This window comes from Maylandia zebra, linkage group LG6, assembly GCF_041146795.1.
Source record: "Maylandia zebra isolate NMK-2024a linkage group LG6, Mzebra_GT3a, whole genome shotgun sequence".
NCBI lineage: Eukaryota > Metazoa > Chordata > Actinopteri > Cichliformes > Cichlidae > Maylandia > Maylandia zebra.
In genome coordinates, this window is record NC_135172.1 from 40,948,618 (window position 1) to 40,970,669 (window position 22,052).

Below are 22,052 nucleotides of genomic sequence, written 5' to 3' on the forward strand. Positions count from 1 at the left end.
AGGGGTGGGGACTGGATGAGGAATGAGATTTTTTTTTTCCTTTAAACCGAGATCAGGAGGATTTCTTTAGTATTTTTGCCAGGTGGCTTTTTTCCTTCCTGCAGAGCACGCGCCTGCGTCACACACTTCCTTGTTCCCACACACTTCCTCAGAGTTGAAGGCATCCCTGGTCCGGTCTTTCCCGGATCTGTTTCTGTGGTCACACCCTGCGGGTCGAAGGCACGGAGGAAGTCATTAATACATTATGATTCCCTGGAAATTTCTTAATGTATGTGTGTGTGTGGGTGTGTATTCCTGGGTTCCTCCATATGCTTTCTCCCACACACACTGCAGGGTGGTCACATGGGGATGGACCAGTGTCCAGCCTTCACACAGGCTTTGTGGCACACTGCACATAATGTTAGTCCAACCAAACATACACGCATACAATTTGAGCGCTTAACATTTGCGTCCTTAAAATACTTCTACTTGGCCAAAACCGTTACATCGTGATCCCGTTTGGCATCTCTGCTGCTTTGGGTTTTTCTTGGCTCAGAATCGGCCTGTGGGGCTGACTGCACGCGGCAGTAAGCATGATCGCAGCATACAACAGCGGCAATGAGTTCATTGGACAGAAATCTGTGCATGTTCCTGTTATTTTTGTCTCTTTGGTAAAAAACAAACAAAACAAAAAACAATTCAAATGAAACCCCAATTAACAACAAAAGAATGCCAATTACATCATTCAAAAGGGTAGGGGATTTTCCTTTGGGGCTTAAGTGGCTGCCAAAATTTCTCTGCAGGGAAAAAAAAGCCCAATCAGGTATTTACCCGTACCAGTATCGCAGTAAGATCTCAAATAACATGGCAGCCAAGAGGACGCACCCTGCCGCCCACTCATGAAATCTGGTGCCAGTGTGTTAGCAGTACTGGTGGGAGAGCCACCTGTTTTACTGCACCTCTACGACATTTCTGCTCTTGTTCTTCCTCCTCCTGCTACTTTAATCTTAGACTTCCTCTCAGTTCAGAGGCGGCAGCATCGACCTTTGACCTCTGCTCTCTTTCAGGTCCTCCTGAGTCAGGTGCACCGGCTGCGTGCTCTGGACCTGCTCGGACGGTTTCTGGATTTGGGACCCTGGGCCGTCAGTCTGGTGCGTTTTTGCTATGAATGTTTAAAAAAATAACAATCGCAACCCTCCATCCTGTGCTCAGCACTGGAGGCAGGGAGCGCCACGTGTCCTTTAAACACATGCCTCTCATAGCTTACATCATTATCTCTTTATTAAAAGGAAATATGAAACTGAGTTTGTTTTCACTGATTTAGAGGTTTGCAAAGCTCGACAATATTCACTTTTGTAAACGTATCCAAGACAGAAAAAAATGAAGAATCTAAGACTTGTGTCAGGATGTGCAAAATATCTGTTATGCAATTTTTTTAGGTTTTAAAAACACTATGACAGCTGAATATTAGGTTATTGTTTAGATTTCTTGCATTTTGAAATGGGCAGTGGACCTGGCTGTACTAGTTAGCATGCTGCTAGCAGTTTGTCTTCTTTTTTGTTAATTTATTTATATTTTAAATAGGATATTAGTGTTTTTAGTGGATTAAAGTCAGGTGCTGCTGCCCGTCACTGAGGAGAAAGCAGATACATCTGAAGACTGAATGTAAAACCATCAGCTGTATGCTTTGTTTAGTTACACGTATAACACCAGATTATTATCTTATTATGAACAGGACGCTGCTGCATCTGTAAAACCTCCAGTGAAAATCTTTTTAGAATTTAGCATTTGTAATTCAGATCAATATAAGTTTAAGATTAAAATCCCAAAGTATGGTGTTTTTGCTGTTGGATAGTTTATTTAATTGGATATTGTATAATAGCCAAATTGTTAGCACGCTCCTCGAAAAGAGGATCTCTCGTTCTTTTAGCTGGAAGGTGAAATAAGTCCAAAGCCAGGTTGTATTTTCAACAAGTCTTTCGGGCTCCCAGCTTGTGCTCGGCTACTTTTCATTCTGGTGTTCGCCTTGACTTTTGTAAACCACAGGTGCGTCTCGGCCTTCACACTTGGACGGTCAGGTTCAACAGCAAAGCTTGACCCATAACGGTAACATCAATACAGCTTTATAAACACCAGCGCTCCGTGTTTGCCTGTTCTGTGTTTCAGGCCTTGTCCGTGGGGATCTTCCCCTACGTGTTAAAGCTGCTTCAGAGCTCAGCCAGAGAGCTGCGGCCGCTGCTGGTTTTCATCTGGGCTAAAATCCTCGCTGTGGACAGCGTACGTAAAATCACACTCTCACACTTCAAAGTCCAGTTTATTCTATATTATTATATTTATTTTCATAGACTGAAAAAGGTTCATTTACTTGAATTAACTTTTTCCTTGTTTCCTACAATAATTTATCTGATTTAACTCCTCCGACACTTTTTGAAGATGTTTGAATCAGACGCAGACTTTGATCTCGAGCTTCACTGCTCGTCACTTTGTTTCATGTTACAGACGAAAAACATGATAAACCCTGAAGTACAGAAGCAGCTTGTGGCATTGGAAGAGCTTTCTGGCGCTGATGAAATAATTAGGAGTAATCTAGGATTTACATCTCAATTCTGCCATGTTTCATATTTTAGTCCCTGCTCGGGGCCGTACGCTCCTGCAATAATAACATTTATAATCAGTATTCATGCAAAGTTTTGAGGCTCTGCTTGAAAGAAACAAACATACCCCATAATATATCTGCTGTGAAGTCTCCACCATCTTCTCCTTCTTTCTGTTTCCACAGTCATGTCAAGCTGACCTGGTGAAAGACAATGGGCACAAGTACTTCCTGTCAGTGTTGGCTGACAATTACATGCCTGTGAGTATCCGCCATCGTCATCAAGAAAGCAAAATCCTGTTTAAATATTCCAGCTGGGAGTCTTGAAGTGGACTTCTGTTATTTTTTATCTGGTGTTACTCCTTTCATGTAATTTCTCAACCAGCTGCTGTACTTCACTCCTTTAATGTTCTTGTTCTGAAAACAGTGTTTAAACTCTTCAGTCTCTCTAGTAAATTTTCTGCCTAAATGAAGGATCCACCTCTCAATAATAGTCTGTAGTAACACTAAAAATATGCCTGTTGTCTTTAGGAATAAGTTATTAATACAAGCGAAAATTCCATCAATATAATATTAGTTTCATCTTTTTATTGTGACTTCTCGCCATTTCCCTTTTTTCAGAGTTTTCATGACATTGCGTTATTATAGAAATTGACATTTATTTACTGAGTTCAATTATAAAATTAGGAAACGGTTCCGATGCGCTAACGATCAGACACGTTTTTCATTGTGTTTTTTCTATAAGTTATCTAAAAAGTTACTGTTTTGATATCGATATGCAAAAACACAGAGCAAAGTGACCCGGAAAGAGTCACGTGATCCATGTTTGATGGCAAAATAATTTGCTAACTGCTAATCAGTTAGCTCTTAATGACAAATGTTTGTTCCTCATCTCCAAACTTCATCTTTAGTCAACTCAGTCCTCTGTGTAGTGGCATGAGAGGAACACGTGATGACTCTTATCCTTCTTTAACTTGAAACCTGATATTGAACTTGACCCTGGTCAAGCCCTATAAATTGAAGCGGTCAAGCGGAGAATGTCAGTGAAGTTGCTTTGCTTGGAGCTGTATCTCTGGCCTCTAAAAGGAAACCATGAAAGTTAATGTCGACCAGGTGCACAAAAATCTGAGCAGTCTGAATCCTGAATTTTTTGCTCACCTTGCTGTCTAAAATTTTGTCCCTGTTTAATATGAAGATTTTCCACTCGCATATTAAAGTATAATAGGTCCACTTTATCTTACTGCTTCACAACAAATTAGTTTAAGATAAACGAGAAACGTAGAGTGGAAGTGACGTAAAAACTTAATTCTGTCCTTTTCCCTGTTTCAGGCTGAGCATCGGACCATGGCTGTCTTCATTTTAGCTGTTATAGTGAACAACTATACCACAGGGCAGGTAGGAGGATGTCTGAACACGTCGCTGTCTGTTTGCTTGCTAGAAATCCAAATAGGCGAACATATTCATTCACTTCCCTCAACAGAACGGCGCCTTCTTTCGGGGCCAGCCGTCACTTTGAAAGATCACTCTCTCGTCTATTGTGTATTTCTGGGAGATATTGGTTATGTGACAGTTTTGTCACCCACAGTCACCTCTGCAATCTCCGTTTCCGTCCCACAGCCACCTCTGCGGTGACACTTTATCACCACAGGTGTCACTTCGGCCTGCTGCTGGCGTCCGGTGTTCAATCCCAGAAGCCTTTTGTGTCTGACGCTAATCAAACGTCCAGGGGTGCGATGTAGGGATGTAGCTCGTCATTTCATGGAGTCGACACGCACGCACGCACTTCTTGACACTCTATTCCACAAAGAAATATTCCACCATCATTCCGTTTTGCTCCTGCTCCTGGTCTCTGTGGTTATTTTTCTGTCTAGTTGTGAATGTTATTTGACTCATTCATTTCTCCTCTACTCCTCCCTGTCTCGACATTACAGTATATAAATGTGACAAATCATAAAAGCTGTATGTGCTCTCAAGCTCAGAAACAGCCATTCTTCTCCGGTATCCCTGTGTCCTTAGCACGCCTACCTCTCTCACAGGTCTGTGTAAATAATAGATGATTCTCAGCATTACACTGAGACTCTCTGCCTGCTCCACATCTCCATTATTTATTCCTCTTCCTTTCAACAACAGCGCTCATTACTGCAGTTTCGCTGTTGCGAACATGTCACCGAGCCATGGTGTCTTAATATTCCAGCTCTCTGGGTTCAGCTGGGAGGATCCATCAGAGCCGAGAGAACGATGAGAAACATTAGGGGTGGGGAGGGTTACGCTGTGTAGCTGCTGACAAATGATGCGCTGTTATGATGCCTCAATTTGTTGGAGACGAAAGAAGATTTTCTCCCCCTCTCGTTTATTGCGGTTCGAGAGGTTGAATTTTCAAGAAAACTTGAGAAGTGACACATTTACTAGATCTTTGCATAATCACACGGGTCTTTTAAACTGCACAGAGAAGTCAGACTGTACTTTGAAGTTATATTTGGTATATTTGGCTTCTTTGTAATTTCTTTGTAATTTACAGAACTCCCATAAACGCATCATATGCAGGCAGCTGGTTGGTCAGCTATTTGCAGTTATGCAGCAAAAAAATATGCAGACCAAAAATTCAAGCAAAAAAAAATGAACAACCAACTTTTTTCCTAGATCCAAAAGATTGCTGTCCTCCTTTTACTCTACTGTGACCACTCACCGTTTCAGGGTTGCAGTGAGGCTGGATCCTGCAGGTCTCAGCAGGGGTGGGGCTTCCTGGATGGGGAACCAGTCCATCACATGACTAACAGTGACAGATGGGCGACCACAATCACTAACACCTGGAGCTAATGGCAATTTAGAATCTTCAATTAATCTAAAAATCATGTAATGTAATACTACTACTACTAATAATAATAATAATAGTGGCAATATTAGTATTAAATCCTTTCTGAGTGCTGGATGTCTTTTTAAAGAAAGACCTGCCTAACAGTACCACATATACATTATACAACACTATATTATACATGTGAATAAATCTACTCATAAATATACTTTTTAAAACTTTCCAATGTAACTTCACAGGCTTTTGTAATTAATTCCATTTGTAGGCAGCAAAATATTTAATTCCTGTTCTTACTACTGCCGGACATTGTAACACTGTGATCAGATCCAGTGGGGTAGTTAATGAATTAGTACCACCGTATAATCCTGCTTGTTTGAGAGTGCTAAGGAGCATTGTCCCACTTTTACATATAAGAGTCATCGATGTGGTAGGAATGAATCATACGTGATAAAAAGGCCGTGCACTGTGATGCAAAGAGTCACGAGGCTTCAAGGTTGAGAAGAAAGTACGCTTAGAAACAGTGTCGCTAAAACTGAACTGTGAAAAACAGTGACGGACACGTTTCCATGTTCCACGTGTGCTTTAGAATAAAGTCTAGTATGCCGTCAGAGTCCTGGGTATTATAACAATGAATCATTTGTGGAGATGAAGGGTTTGAACGTGCACTGTAGGTTGGGTAGTTTTATCTTGTACTGTTGAACATTTGAACTACACACAGACAGGCTAGGTAACCAATTACCTTTTGTTCACAGATGATTTTTTTTAAAGCCCAAATGGGTTGAAAGGAAAAAGTCATGCTGCCACAGAGCTCATCATCTTTTTGTCCATCACACAGTGTGAGGTTACAGGTTAGTGGTTATTAACTGGCTAATGAGCTACAAGTCTGCTCCCAGCTTCACACCTGTGCGCTGCTCGAGATGACTGCAGATATTGTATTTTATTAGATTTAGCAGGAAGGTTATTGTTAACCACCACAGTCCAGCGTCTCACGACGAATCCAAATGAGAGTAATTCAGTGATGTTGTTTCAGCTCCCACGGTTCTGTCAGTCTTTCTCAAATCTCATCTGCAGGTGCGCCCGCTTTTATAACCAAAAGCTTCACATCTGTGCATCTCATGCACTCATCGCTCATTCTGCATCGCTCCTTCTCTCCCCTCCAGGAGGCCTGTCTGCAGGGCAACCTGATAGCAAACTGCCTGGAGCAGCTGTCAGACCCCCATCCCTTGCTCCGCCAGTGGGTGGCTATTTGCCTGGGACGCATCTGGCAGAACTTTGACCCGGCGCGTTGGTGTGGGGTTCGCGACAGTGCCCACGAGAAGCTCTACACTCTGCTTTCAGATCCCATTCCAGAGGTGAGACGTCAAGTGTTGCACACGTTGTGTCTAATACAAGAAAGTCTTTAGAGATGATTAAGACGTTCGTTTGAGGAAAAAGGAAGAGCAGCACAGCTTAATTTCCAAAATATGCATAACCTTCAGATTTAGTTCTTCAACTTAAATTAAACCAGATTTTTAGACAGATTTTCATGTTCTAAGAAATGTTACCTTGAAACTTCTGCCCTGATTCTAGTTTCAGTAAAAGTCCTGTCGACCTGTTGTTGCAGGCTAGAGACCTACACAGGATTCAAGGGAAGTGCTGAAAGTTAGTAGTAATAGCAATTTCTTAACTTCTTTCCAACACATGAAGAGTTTTCCTTTCTTCAGAGGCTGTGCCGAGTGGATCAATTAATTCAATTAACTGACTTTATTGTGAAGCATATTGTTAGTTGCTCGGACCAGTGTAACCTGGACAGGGTTTAACTGATGGCCTGCAGCCAGTGAAACCTCGTGTCAGTTAGGATGATTGACCAGCTGCTGTTTGTTTAACTGTGTTTCCTCCAAACTGCCTCAAGGAGCTCTCACTCACATTTAGTTTTTTGTGTTGGGGGGATTTTTGCTGTCAGTAGAATATTTCACAGGTTGTTTCACTTGAATTAGTGACTAAAAAGGTCAGTGTGCAAATACGTATTACACGATTCAGCCCAAGAAGCCTCGTTTGTTGTTGTCGTTTTTTAATGTGCTGATGAAAAAAAACAAGACATTCCAGTAGATCAGTTTCTGGGTGACATTTAAACACAAAATCTGTATGACAAACATTAGCTGGTGACCACTGGCTAACATCTGGAGTCCAACAGACCCTCTGCTGTCACAGCAGCACCTGTAGATACTCAATCTGCCACTGCAAGAGCATCGGAACCACGAGGTGGCAGAATACGCAGATCGGTCTCTGCATGCATCAGAATATTTTGACTTCTGCTTGAGTTTTTCATTTGGACGAGTCTTAGAAGAGTTGTATAAGAAAAAGGCATCTCAACTAAAACTATAGTCTAGAGTGCAGCTAAATAAAGAGAATATTTTAAGAGTTTGGGGCTTTTTACTTTTGAAATGTAATATCAGTGGTCAGTCAGGGAAAAAAGAAAAGACTTTTCAGACTTCCCATTACAAAACTCAAAAACAAAGTTTTTTGTAAGAAATAATAAAGAAAGAAAACAATGTGGACAGGAAATGAAAAGATTTCCCTTCCTTTCATTTAAAGACATTTTTCTCTGAACTCTTACATCATGAAGCTTCCCAAAAATATTCCGATGTCCAAGATGACAAATGTCTTAAATTTATAATAAGACATTTTTATTGATATTCCACAGTCTGTAATTTTAACTGTTCAGTTGTTTTACTGTGCCGGTGTTTTTAAATCTGTCTCTTCTTAGAAGTCATAAAAATAAACATGAAATTATAGAAAAATCACAAACAGACCATGAATGTATTTATTTGGCTCTCCACAGTTTGGACTGATGCGTGGTAACAAATGTTACTAAACACTGGGCCAAATGTCTTTATTTTCAGTGCCTCCTGAGTCACAAATGAGCGATGGTGTCAGGAGTTTGTCCACATCAGATGCGGGTCCAGTCACATGCTGTGAATTCTCCGGACCATTATTATTTTTGACTTTGTTCTAGGAAGCTAGCAGCTTAAAAACTGAATCAGACATCTGCGTTTTTGCACACCTCCAGGTGGAGTTGAGAAAACTTCAGGGATGCAGTGTGTTTGTTAGAAAAGGTTTAAAGCATGTTTGTTTTCTGCGGGACTGCCCTGCTCAGTGCACTCGCTCAATCTTTAACACCAGCCCACGCTGGCTTCTGTCTGACTGGGTCATGAGTGGACCAGAGGGACAGTGAGTCTGAGTTTGCCCTGAAGTTCACCAAGACACTCGGTGCCCCCTGTTCACACAAGCCACACGGGGAACATCTGTTCCTGGCTCAGTAACGGCGTCCTTCCCAGCGCAGACAGCTGCTTTGGCTGTGGGCTTGAAACTGAGGTCTGCAGACAGCATCTGTGACCCACACATGTTCTGTTGGTTTGTTCAAGCCCACTGAAAGCTCCAACTGACTGATTCTGATCAAACTGTGGCGAAATTGTGCATTCACAGATAGGTTACTGCGTTTTAAAGCTCTCCTTGTGTTAAATTCAAACATTATTTGTGTTTTGATAGTTGCTTTGCTCACGTTGCACAGCCACATCGTAAGCAGGCAGTTCTCTTTTGAGGACAAGACCCTGTGAAATAAAATTATTCAACAAAATATTCTACTTTTATTTTTGGGTTGTAGCTGGGGAAATGAATTCAGGAATTAAAGTCAATTTTTTTTAAAACTCTGAAGAGATGGGAACACGTGCCCGTGTATGCACAGAGGCTTCTGGAAGTAGGTGAAGATGCACAGAGGTGAGTGACTGTGCAAAGAGTTTAATTACGTTTAAGCAAAAGTCTGAGGGGACAGAACTGAGATGGCATCTAAAATCGTACATGGCTCTGCAACCCACAAACACACAGATATGCAGACAAAATCCTCAATCAGAGCTCACTCGAGCTGAGGAAAAACATTCCTCCTACGCCTGCTCGTCCATTCAGAATATATTTAGTATTTTAGTATTTATTTATTTATTGTCATTGTCAAGAACAATGAAATTGTGTTTGGGGCTTCCATACAACCCAAAAAAAAAGAAGAAAATAATAAATACCCCTTAAAACCCAAGTGTACATATTTAACCCAGTGTGACTCCAATGCAATAAGACAATCCTTAGCAATAATGTTCGTAGAAATTCAGACAAAAACCTGAGAAACATGACAAAATACAACAATGCAACCCATTCAATATTATTGTACTGTGAGATATGATATCAGATATGATAGTTATCTATTTAAGAAAGAGGGGGGGGGGGGCAGGAGGGGGAAGAGAATAAAGATATGATGCACCAATGCAGACCAGTTCATTGCTATTAAGAAGTTGGATATGGTTATTGTCCGTGAGAGGGGGGCAGAGAGTTCAGGAGCCTCACAGCCTGTGGATACAGGCTGTTGGCCAGTCTGGATGTTCTGGCCTGTATAGACCTGTACCTTCTCCCTGAGGGCAGCAGATGGAAAAGGTGGCGCGCAGGGTGATGTTGGTCCCGCAGGATACTGTGCACCCTCCTCAGACAGCGAGTGGGGAAGATATTACTGATCTCTGGCAGACTTGTTCCAATAATTCTGCCAGCTTCTTTCACCACCCGCTGGAGTGCTTGCTGATCGGCCTTGGTGCAGCTGGGGAACAGAATAATGTTTATCAAGTTAATCTAAGACCATTTTAAAAGGAAAGCACCCCTTTAGTAGCACATGTTTTAATTTTATTTAATTAATTTATTTTTTTATGAATGGATGATGTCTCATATCTCCTTGTTCAACACAGTCTCGTGACAGTTGTGAAATAGCCATGAATTCAAATCTGTTGATTCATGTTCTTAAACACAAAATTTCCAGCTTGATTGTCAGGTCTCTCCCGTCCAACATAACCATTTATTCCTGCCTAGTCTATTCTATTCTATTCTATTCTATATGTACTGATTCGTGTCTATTTACACAAAACCAATGTTTTCCATTTATTAAAGGTAGGGTCTGGAATTTCAAACAGCTGTGTTCGTTTGGAATAAGATTGTGGTTTGGGGGAAAATACAATTGTTTTTTTTTCTTTCCTGCTTTGTCTAAACTAAAGTTGTGCTGCAGACAGAAAATATATTTCCAGTTGAAATGCACGACATTCAAATTTGTGACTATTTTCCTTTGTGTTGTGAGACGAGACTGCTTTTTATTGTTGTCGGGATCTTTTATGTTCCGTTTCTGACAACATCCAACAACTCTTATATAACCTATACTCACCTTTCACTTTGTTAAGTACACCATTTGAAATGCTTGCTAACCCAAATATTTAGTCAGCCAGTCACTTGGCGGAAACTAAATAGATTTAGGCATTAGGCACAGTGAAGACGACCTGCTGAAGTTTGAAGTGAGCGTCAGAATGTGAAAGAAATGTGATTTAAGTAACTTTGAATGTGGCATGATTGCTGGTATCGGACGGGCTGGTCTTAGTGTTTCAGACACTGCTGAGCTGCTGAGATTGACTCACCATAACAGTGAGTTCACTGCACTCATATGTCCTCTACATTCACTTGATTTCGATCCGGTAACACAACTTTGGCATGTGGTGGAGCGGGAGATTCTCACTGTGTATTTTTTAGCCATGTGATGCTATCAAGTCGTTGTGGACAAAATCCCTGAGAAATGTTTTCATAACCTCATTGAATCTGTGCTAAGACGGTCCTGAAGGCAAATTGTCCAGTGAGTGTATATGACATGTTGCATTTTCCTGTAACTATTGTCTTAAAGATTACCTTGGATTTTCTGATTTTAATCAGCTCTTGCTGAAGTGAATTATGAAATGTTCATCTGAACTGTTTGAGCTGAACCTCTTTAATTGGAGCAAACTGCAACAAAGTAACATCTGTTTATTTTAGCATCACTGCAGCTGTGTCCTGAAATCTAATCGCCTCCAAAAAAGTGTTTTTTGGGGTTTGGGTGTTTTTTGTCGCCAGAACAGGAAAATAAGCTAACCAAATATTCATTCTTGTGTGGTAATAAGGTTTGGTTTGTGAATCCGATCCCTGATTGGAAATTCCTTTTGGGCAAAGCAGGTTTAGATTAAAAATCCAATGAGGCAGCGTAGAAAAAGTAATGAGTTAGTGATACAGGTCAGCGAAGCATCCAGCATCTCTGAATTTCATACTGGTGCAGTGAGAGAATATTGAACTATAATTACCTCTAAAACTCTTCCCCACTGGTTCCACAAGACATTAAAATATTTTTGTATCAGTTTGCTGAGGAAATATTTGGTTTTCGGGGTAAACGGCCGAACCCCAAAATCACTGTCAGGTAAAAATAAATAGAAAGCTAGAGCTGCAGCGTTTACTGTGGAGACTAAACCACAGCGAAGCCAGCTTTTAACTTTTAACATCATTACTGAACGAGGAGGAGAGAAAGCTTAAGGTGTTGTGTGGGTTGTGCTGTTGCAGGTGAGGTGTGCAGCTGTCTTTGCTTTGGGGACGTTTGTGGGGAACTCTGCTGAGAGGACGGACCACTCCACCACCATCGACCACAACGTGGCCATGATGCTGGCCCAGCTCATCAACGATGGCAGCCCTGTGGTCCGAAAGGTTGCTACAGCACGCAGACAGACACTTGCATAAAATATAGTTGCAAACTGATAAATGTAGAAATTGGGAATTTAAAAAAATGTGCAAAAACAGCAGAAGGACATAAAACTAGGCCTAGAAAGACGAAAGAAAGTGTACTTTATTGGTCCCCATGGGGAAAATCCCTCTCTGCATTTAACCCATTCACTCAGTGAAGCAGTGGGCAGCCACTGGGCGCCCGGGGAGCAGTGTGTAGGGACGGTACCTTGCTCAGGGGTACCTCAGGGTAGCTGTTCAGGGGAATCGAACCCCCGACCTTCCGATCATGGGGCCACCACTCTACCTACTGAGCTATCCCTGCCCTAAACTACACTTCTACTAAGATCACTGGTGTACTGGTGCATTTGAGATGATTTAATTCCATGAAATAATCCACGGCCTGTGTGTGGCCTGCTGGGTATTGATAAGTTCCTGCACTTGGCTGCTCTTTGTTACTTGTGAAACTAGAAATTTTAATTTTTTTAAACAACATTTCATATTTCAAGATAACCAGACAAAAACCCAAAAAGTCTGTTTGTTTAAGAGTTGCTAACAAATGTGTCTTGAGAAAAGACAGCAAGAGAAGATTGTAGCGTTTGCTTTTTGTTTTGTGGCAGGTAAAAGATCCAAAAATAAACCAATAAAAACATCTGAATTAGAGGACTTAGCTCCTTTGTTACCTTACACCTAAAACAAACGGAACGATCATCATGGTTGATGCTGTCTTTTTTGCATATGCATTTGGCAGGAGCTGGTGGTAGCACTCAGTCACCTGGTCGTCCAATATGAGAGCAACTTCTGTACTGTTGCCCTCCAGTTTATTGAGGAAGAGAAGAACTACTCCGTGCCGTCACCGGCCAACACCGCGGGTATGTGATCAGCAGTTCCTTTAATCAGAGTCACTGTGTCAGATTTTAAGCATGTGGGATTTGTACACGCGTAGGCCAAAACCTAGTTTGAGATTTTCATTGTGTTATTATCTGAATGACCCTTGACCCAGAATATGACTTTTTTATAATCATTTGAATAAGGTTGATGTTTCCTGTGATACAGATCGGGCTTAATTTACAGGATATTTATGTATCAGTGGTAAGAGATCAAATTTAGCAGCGGTCAGAGGATTGAAAGCTGAAGTCATACCTCTCCTGTATGCAGGTGTGTGCAGGGAGAGTGGGTCGACTGGGATGAGTGAGTTTATGTAGAGTCAATTTGAATTTCTTGTTTCCATTTTTCATGGCTCGATTTAGGACGAAGAGAAGGTGAAATGGCAAATCACTATTTTTTTTTTTTCTTATCTTAAGGCAGAACTGTTGTCGCGTACATGGCAAACATGTGTACAGCTGTTTACTGAGAAATTAGATTTGGACTTGAGTCAGAATTCTCAAAGGTTCTTAGTCAGAAACGCGAAACCACTTAAACAGTTTTTTAAGTTGTTATTTTAGGTTATGAAGTTCCCACAATGATTGAGTTGGGTCAGACTGGGAAACCTAATCATTTTGAGCTGTTTGGGATAATCTGTGATCTGATTAATGTGCTTCTGCATTTCATGCTCAGAGCCTGGTAACCTGACTCCAGTGAGGGACAGCCCGGCCATCCCTCGCTTACGATCAGTCAACTCCTACACCAACATCCGAACTGCTACCACTGCCCGCAACCTGAACAAAAGTCTGCAAAACCTCAACCTCAATGAAGAGGGTAAGACCGAGCGACAGGGAGTGCTGGCAAATTAATGTGTGTGAAATAGACAAAGTCGAGTTTAAGAATGATTTTTAGGAGGGTTGCATTAAGACATAGACTTATAGAGCTTATTAAATTGAACTATTTCAAGGAAAGAGAAATATCACATTCTACATCAGCTGCGGATTCTGGATGTTATTCTTCAGGCTAACTTCTGCATTTTGTTATTCCTGAGTGTGACTCAGTGTGCATTAATAAGAGGTTTCACAACCACCAGAGAGGTCGTGACCAGGTTTCCAAACAGGCAGAGTTCTTCAGCTTGTTGATTCGAACCCGGCTCTCACGTGTAAAAAAACATTTTCACATCATCTTTGTCACGATGCTTAACTCGACACTCGTGTGTCATGTTAGGCATAAGCGTAACACCCAGAGAATATTTAGTACGCCTGCAGTATTTTGTTGTGTAAGTGTATGTTTGCTATTCAGAGGTGGACCTTGGCCCTTTCCCAGAGAAATCCCTATCCAAAAACACTTCTTCATGCTAACACTCTGCTGTGGAGGGCACGCCAACCTAGTGAGTCAAACTGCATCAAAGTTACCAAGAGAGACTAAACTTGTCAAATCCAGCTAAATGAAATTTTTTAATTGTTGCTGCTTCACCTTTGCACTGGCCGATGATTATTGAGAGTTTTTCACCTATAAATGTTATAATTTTCATCTTAGTCTTCAGCTTCGCCTCTCCATTTTCTTTTAATTTTTACTTTAAAGTAAAAGTATTTTTTCTATATCCTCTTACCTCCTTTAGGCTCTTATTCAAGTCCACATTTTATATGCTACTCTGCCTGAGCAGCTTTGCATGATTCAGAGTTCAGAGTAATCAGAATCAGAAAGAATCAGAAAGGGTTTTTATTACCAAATGTTGAGCAGGTTTACAACATTAGGAAATTGCTGCGGTGCTTCACTGCAAACATACTGTCATAAATTACGCTTAAATAGACATGAAAATAAAAATAAGAATAAGAATTAAAAGTGCTAAGTGGATAGATATATACATGAGTGCAGGTGGTGATCAGTGCCAAACATGGAATGATGCAGTGAACACAGGTTAGGGGTCATGTGTTAGTGGTGGGAACAGTCATACGGTTATTGTTCATGTGTCCAACAGCAGAGGGGAAGAAACTGTTCTTATGGCGAGAGGTTCTGGTGCGAATGGACCGGAGCCTCCTGCCTGAGGGGAGCAGGTCAAACAGACTGTGTCCAGGGTGAGAAGGGTCAGCTGAGATCCGAGCTGCACGCCGCAATGTCCTGGAGGTGTACAGGTCCTGCAGAGATGGGAGTCTGCAGCCAATCACCTTCTCAGCAGAGCGCACAACACGCTGCAGTCTCTGTTTGTCCCTGATAGTGGCTCCAGCGTACCACACGGTGATGGAGGAGGTGAGGATGGACTCGATGATTGCGGTGTAGAATTGCATCATCGTCCGTGTTGGCAGGTTGAATTTCTTCAGCTGCCTCAGGAAGTACATCCTCTGCTGGGCTTTCTTGATGACGGAGGTGATGGTGGGCTCCCACTTCAGGTCCTGGGTGATGGTGGTACCCAGGAAGCGGAACGAGTCCACAGAGGTGATGGGGGTGTCAGTCAGGATGATGGGGGGGAGTGGGGCTGTGTGCTTCCTGAAGTCCACAATAATCTCCACTGTCTTCTGGGCATTCAGCACCAGGTTGTTGTGGCTGCACCAGGACACCAGACGTTCAACCTCCCTCCTGTAGGCAGACTCATCCCCGTCCGAGATGAGTCCGATAACGGTGGTGTCATCTGCAAACTTGATTAGCTTGACAGACTGGTGGGTGGAGGTGCAGCAGTTGGTGTACAGGGAGAAGAGCAGGGGAGAAAGAAGACAGCCCTGAGGGGAGCCGGTGCTGATGGTCCGGGAGTCCGAGACATTCTTTCCCAGCCTCACGTGCTGCTTCCTGTCCGTCAGGAAGTCAGTGATCCACCGGCAGATGGGATCAGGCACATTCATCTGGGAAAGCTTGCCTCGGAGATGGTCTGGAAGGATGGTGTTGAAGGCAGAGCTGAAGTCCACAAACAGGATCCTGGCGTAGGTTCCTGGGGAGTCCAGATGCTGCAGGATGAAGTGTAGGGCCATGTTGATGGCGTCGTCTACAGACCTGTTGGCTCTGTATGCAAACTGCAGGGGGTCCAGGAGGGGGGCCGTGAGGGTCTTGAGATGGGAGAGAACTAGGCGCTCAAATGACTTCATGACCACAGATGTCAGAGCCACGGGTCTGTAGTCATTTAGTCCAGTGATCCTAGGTTTCTTGGGGACAGGGATTATGGTAGAGGACTTGAAGCAGGCAGGCACATGACATGCCTGCAGTGAGGAGTTGAAAATGCCAGAAAACACTGGGGCCAGCTCGTTTGCACAGTGTCTGAGGGTGGCAGGAGACACGCCGTCTGGGCCGGGAGCTTTTGAGCATTCAGACTCTTAAACTGCTTCCTCACACCTGCTTCATGAATATGAAGAGTTGTGGTGGGAGGAGGTGGTGTGAAATCCTCCTTTGTGTGGGGTGAGGAGGGGGGTGTTGTAGGTGAAGTGATTGAAGGTGGTGATGGCTCTATGGAGGGGGGAGAGGTGGGGGAATGAGTGTCCAAAGTGCCTCTATTGTTGGGGCCGTTGGAGGTGTGAAGGCTGCCCGATGGCTCGTCAAAACGGCAGTAAAAGTCGTTGAGGGTGTTGGCTAAGAGCAAGTCATCAGTGGAGTGGGGGGTTTTAGGCTTGTAGTTGGTGATATTCCTAAAACCTTTCCACACAGAGGCCGAGTCATTCTCTGAGATCTGCTGCTGCATCTTCTCAGAGTGCTGATGTTTAGCAATGTCCACTTCTTTAGTGAACCTGTACTTGGCCTCTCTGTAGCAGTCCCTGTCTCCGCTTCTGAACGCCTTTCTCTTTTCCAGCCACAGCTTTTTGAGTTTAGGAGTAAACCAGGGTTTGTCATTGTTATAACTCACCCTGGTGCGTGATGGCACAATGCTGTCCTCACAGAAGTGGATATAGGAGGTGACAGTGTCCGTAAACTCGTCCAAGCTGTTAGAAGCAGCCTTCATTGTGTCCCAGTCCGTAGACTCCAAACACGTGCGAAGCTCCTCCACAGCCTCGTTGCTCCACAGTTTTTTGGTCCTCACGACAGGTTTGGAGAGCTTCAGCCTCTGTCTGTACGCGGGGATTAGGTGGATCATGACGTGGTCAGAAAGTCCGAGTGAAGCGCGGGGCACCGCACGATAGGCCCCGCTGATCGTGCTGTAACAGTGGTCTAATGTCCTCTCCTCTCTGGTCGGGCATTTAATATACTGCTTGTATTTGGGAAGCTCATGGCTCAGATTGGCTTTGTTAAAGTCCCCAAGAGCAATGATGAGAGAGTCCGGGAATGTCCGCTCCATGTGCAGTATCTGCTCCGCGAGTGCGCACTGAGCTGCCTGCGCATCCGCATCTGGCGGGATGTAAACAGCGGCCAGGATGAATGAAGCAAACTCCCGCGGAGAATAAAACGGTTTGCAGTGAATGAAAAGGTATTCCAGAGAGGAAGAGCAGTGCTGAGCAATCACTGTTACATCTGTGCACCAGCCACTATTAATGTAGAAGCAGACACCTCCACCTTTGGTCTTACCAGAGAGAGAGGCCTGCCGGTCAGCGCGCAGCAGATGAAAGCCCTCCAGCTTGAGCGCGCTGTCCGGGATGTCCTCACAGAGCCACGTCTCCGTAAAACATAACACACAGGAGGCGGCAAAGTCTCTGTTCATGCTTCTCATCAGGGCCAGTTCGTCTGTCTTATTCCTGAGTGATCGTACATTGGAAAGGAAGATCCCAGGAAGAGCAGTTCGCAGTCCACGTCTCCTCAGACGCACGAGTGCGCCGGCTCGCTTACCTCTCTTTCGGCGTCTCACTTTCCTGATCAGAGTCTGCAGTAAATCTGCCGCGGATGCGACAAATATTGGAAGTAAATCCACAGATGTTGTAGTCCTGTGGTTAAGAAGCTCTTCTCTGGTGTAAGAATATCCAGAGGAGTGCCCAGACACAGAAGTTATGCACAAAAACAAGACAGAAGTAACGCACTGAAACACCAGGGCATCCATACGCGGCGCCATCTTGGATCGTAATCCTTATTTATCTTATATTGGGCGGGATTGGTGCTGCTCCTCAGGTCATCGTCTGTCTTTAAGGCCACCTTCCCTCAGAGCCAGCGACAATAAATAGATGACTGAGATAACCGTGTTAAGGAAATCGAGGGTTCAGAGCATCTGAATCCTGAGCGGCCTAATCACCAGTGGAAATGTGGAGCTGTCCATGGTGCTGAACTTTAAACCAAAGGCATACTGCACTGTATGACGCTGGGTGACCGGTGAGGGGATCTTTGCAGCCAATCATTGACAAAACAAACTAACAGAGCTTCAGTTATCAGTCAGCATGAGCCAGACCAGCTGCCTTTGTTTTTAACAGGGTGATTATTCACGTCTCTTTTGATGTTGAATGACAAGCTGCACAAGCAACCAGCTCACTCTGAATATTGTCATATGTTTTACTTGATATATTTTTTGGCAAATCTGGAGCATTTAAATGAATGCAGTTTGATTTGCTTGTGAGCAGATCACCTCAGCATCAAAGCACGACTCGAGTACGTGTGAATCCTCCCTGTTAACAAGAAGGGTTTGCTGACATTTGGCCAGCTCACAGAGTTTTCTTCATGTTACTTGTTTGGCAGGTATTCTATCTTTACTAATCCCCAGTACAAAAATCATTTTTAGGACTCAAATTTTTAACTTTTTTGTTTGTTTTTGGGTTTGCTTTGTGTTTGTTTTTGTTTTTTTGGTCTGCCGCTGGTGTGATTCAGGGTAATTTGGTCAGTTGGTCCTTGCGTTGTCCATTTCTGTCCTTCCTGGTGGTCAGCGTGACAACCACAAAACAGAGGAAAAGCTGTACGGACTGAAATTGAGTCTTTCAACCCGTCACGCTTATTTTCTGCTTCTCAAACAGCCGTAACTTCAAGGAAAAGCTTTGTCCGCTTCAGAAAACCTTTTGTGAACTTTTCTTCTTATTCATATTTAAAAAAGGGAAGTTAAAGTGTGAGTAAAAACAATAAAAAACCTAATGCTAATCAAAATATTCATGGAATAAAATTTAAGCCGTAGCCACGTAAATCTAACACGAGGGTCCAGGGCTTTTCAAGCACAACTCACTGTCCTTAGTGAGCTTGTGACCTCCTGTTTGTGTTCAGTGATTCAGACAGCCAAAGCTAACTGCCCTCCCTCTGTCTACCACTGCCAGGCTGAGCAATGACTAAGCCCTGAGTGGTGCTAAATCACTGGCACTTGGTGAAGTGCCTAACCTACTGCTCACACCATTTCTAATTCACATTCTCAGTGCTTATTCCAATGCACAGGGGTGTTTATCATCAATAAGCACCGAGCAGAACGTATTTCCATTCTCCACCAATCTCCATTTCCACATTTCAGCCTGCAGTTTGTTTGGCCGATGCATGGGAGTTGGAGTTGTGTGAGTCAGAGTAATGAGCGGTGTTTATGGTAGTTACAGCAGGAAACAAGTGGATCTGACGTCTGAAATGAAGTTATGACTTCTGTCGTTGGCCTCCAAGTTTACACATTTCACACTTGATTAGACTGTTCAGTTTTGTTTTCTTTTTTTCAATGTACATAATGGCATATTTACAGCAGCTAATCAGCTTCCTTTTCAACTGATTACGTTTGTAATGCTCATAACTTATTGCTGTCCTCTATCCAGGTGGACCAGCAGCCTTCTCTCCTGGTAACTTGAGCACCAGCAGCAGTGCCAGCAGCACCCTGGGGAGTCCTGACAACGACGAGTACATCCTCTCTTTTGAAACCATCGACAAAATGCGACGGGTGTCCTCGTATTCTTCTCTGAACTCCCTCATAGGTAACCAATGTCCAGTACTACCCGAGTTCTGTCTGTGGTTTCCTACAAGTAAATGTTAAGATAAGATAAGATAAGATAAGATAACCTTTATTAGTCCCACACGTGGGAAATTTGTTTTGTCACAGCAGGAAGTGGACAGTGCAAAAGTTATGAGGCAAAAATTAGAATACAATAAGAATAAATACAGTACACAACTGTACAGAATAGAATAAAATAAAATACTATATACAGTAGAATAAAATAAAATAAATATACAATAAGATAAAAATAGAATACAAATACTATATACAACTGAGTAAAAATACAACGATGACAGAAAGGATTATTGCACTTAGTATTATTGCATATGTATGGATGTGTGTGCTTGATCAGTTAAAGTCTTTATTATGGAGTCTGACAGCAGTGGGGAGGAAAGACCTGCGAAATCTCTCCGTCCCACACCGTGGGTGCCGCAGTCTCCCACTGAAGGAGCTGCTCAGTGCTGTCACAGTCTGCTGCATGGGGTGGGAGATGTTGTCCATCAGGGATGACAGCTTAGCCGCCATTCTCCTGTCACTCACCACCTCCACTGGGTCCAGAGGGCATCCTAGAACAGAGCTGGCCCTTCGTTGAAAAATACTTAAAGTGTGCAAGGGTAGAGAACGACCCTGAGGAGGCACTGAGGACGTGAGATGTGTGAGGCAGGTGTTACTCACTGATCCTCAGGCCAGAGAAGAATGGAGAGCGACACAGAAGCACCGGGCAGCTCTGACCCCGGGGGCTCTTTTGAAGTTGATGACTTTTCCCCTCCAGGATCCCTTGAAGCAGACATTAATGTGGTGGAGGACCATGGTGGTCCCAAGCCATATCAATTCAAGCCACTGACTCGGGCACCAGTAAGACCCAGAGCTCGCTCTTTCTCTATCAGGGGACTGTCCTGCTGCAGCCCAGTCATATGATGTAAAAGGAAACTGTTCAGCTCAGTAGCAGTGATTCTTCAACCAGGAAACACCGCTGCGAAAAGTCCTGTGTCTCGAAGAGAATTTTTTTTTTTTTTTTTTTTTTTTTTTTTTTTGAAGAGAGCAAAAAGCGTTTTTCAAACTATGAAATGTAGGTTTGTTTTTTTTGTGTGTTTTTTTTTTTAAAGATTTTGGTATGAAACATGCAGAAAATATAGGCTAGACACACACATGCATACTGTCATTTACTATCGAAGTCAAAACCTCATCTGCCACAATAACCGTCTTTAGCAACACTTGCATTTACAAAACCACAGATGATTTAAGAAGCAGCATGCACAAGGTAAACAAACATTATATAACAGCAGCTATGCACTATTCTAAACCCAGATTTATTTAATATCTTGATAAGAGCACCGACCACTAACAGCTATATTCACAGGCAAAGCAACTAATAGCTAATAACATGTAAGCTGACGGTGTGGTGTCAGCTCGCTTAATACGCAATCTGTTCTATTGCTAGCAAAGAAATAGTCAGTAGATACAGGTGGAGGAACAACATGCAACAGTAGCATGCTAACCTATATCAATTTCACAATCATTTAACATTCAGATGGGTTGTTTTAAGTTTATAGAGCTCTATTATGATGTCTCAAAGCAAATTAGTTTACCTTTAAGCCAGTAGTCTTCTTTGAGATGGGCTGTTGGTTTTGAAAATGAGCATCTTGTTTGGAAAATCATCCATCCATCTTCATCCGCTTTATCCGGGGCCAGGTCGCTGGGGCAGCAGCCTAAGCAAAGAGGCCCAGACCTCCCTCTCCCCAGCCACCTCCTCCAGCTTATCCGGGGGAACACCAAGGCGTTCCCAGGCCAGCCGAGAGATATAATCTCTCCAGCGTGTCCTGGGTCTGCCCCGGGGCCTCCTCCCGGTGGGACATGCCTGGAACACCTCACCCAGGAGGCGCCCAGGAGGCATCCTTGTCAGATGCCTGAACCACCTCAGCTGGCTCCTTTCGATGTGGAGAAGCAGCAGCTCTACTCTGAGCCCCTCCCGGATGGCCGAACTTCTCACCCTATCTCTAAGGGAGAGGCCAGCCACCCTTCGGAGGAAGCTCATTTCTGCCGCTTGTATCCGCGATCTCGTTCTTTCGGTCACTACCCACAGCTCGTGGCCATAGGTGAGGGTAGGGACGTAGATCGACCGGTAAATTGAGAGCTTCGCTTTTACACTCAGCTCCCTCTTCACCACGACGGACCGGTGCAGCGTCCGCATTACTGCAGCTGCAGCCCCAATCCGTCTGTCGATCTCCGGCTCCCTTCTCCCATCACTCGCGAACAAGACCCCGAGATACTTGAACTCCTCCACTTGGAGCAGGAACTCATCCCCGACCCGGAGTGGGCACTCCACCTTTTTGTGGCTGAGAACCATGGCCTCAGATTTGGAGGTGCTGATCCTCATTCCCGCTGCTTCACACTCGGCTGCGAACCGTTCCAGTGTGAGCTGGAGGCCCTCACCCGATGAAGCC

At 43.6% G+C, this 22,052-nt stretch overlaps 1 protein-coding gene across 4 annotated transcripts in view; it reads left to right on the top strand.

Moving 5' to 3' along the window:
- Positions 1-22,052, top strand: part of rptor (regulatory associated protein of MTOR, complex 1) — a 209,975-nt gene that overhangs the window by 145,939 nt on the left and 41,984 nt on the right. For all 4 annotated transcript variants that reach the window (XM_004538776.6, XM_004538777.6, XM_012919090.3 and 1 more), the window contains 9 exons: positions 1,047-1,130; positions 2,146-2,256; positions 2,759-2,833; positions 3,902-3,967; positions 6,545-6,736; positions 11,802-11,942; positions 12,709-12,829; positions 13,515-13,655; positions 19,433-19,588. In XM_004538776.6, the coding sequence (XP_004538833.1) occupies positions 1,047-1,130; positions 2,146-2,256; positions 2,759-2,833; positions 3,902-3,967; positions 6,545-6,736; positions 11,802-11,942; positions 12,709-12,829; positions 13,515-13,655; positions 19,433-19,588 (1,087 nt within the window). The remainder of the gene's footprint in view (positions 1-1,046; positions 1,131-2,145; positions 2,257-2,758; positions 2,834-3,901; positions 3,968-6,544; positions 6,737-11,801; positions 11,943-12,708; positions 12,830-13,514; positions 13,656-19,432; positions 19,589-22,052) is intronic.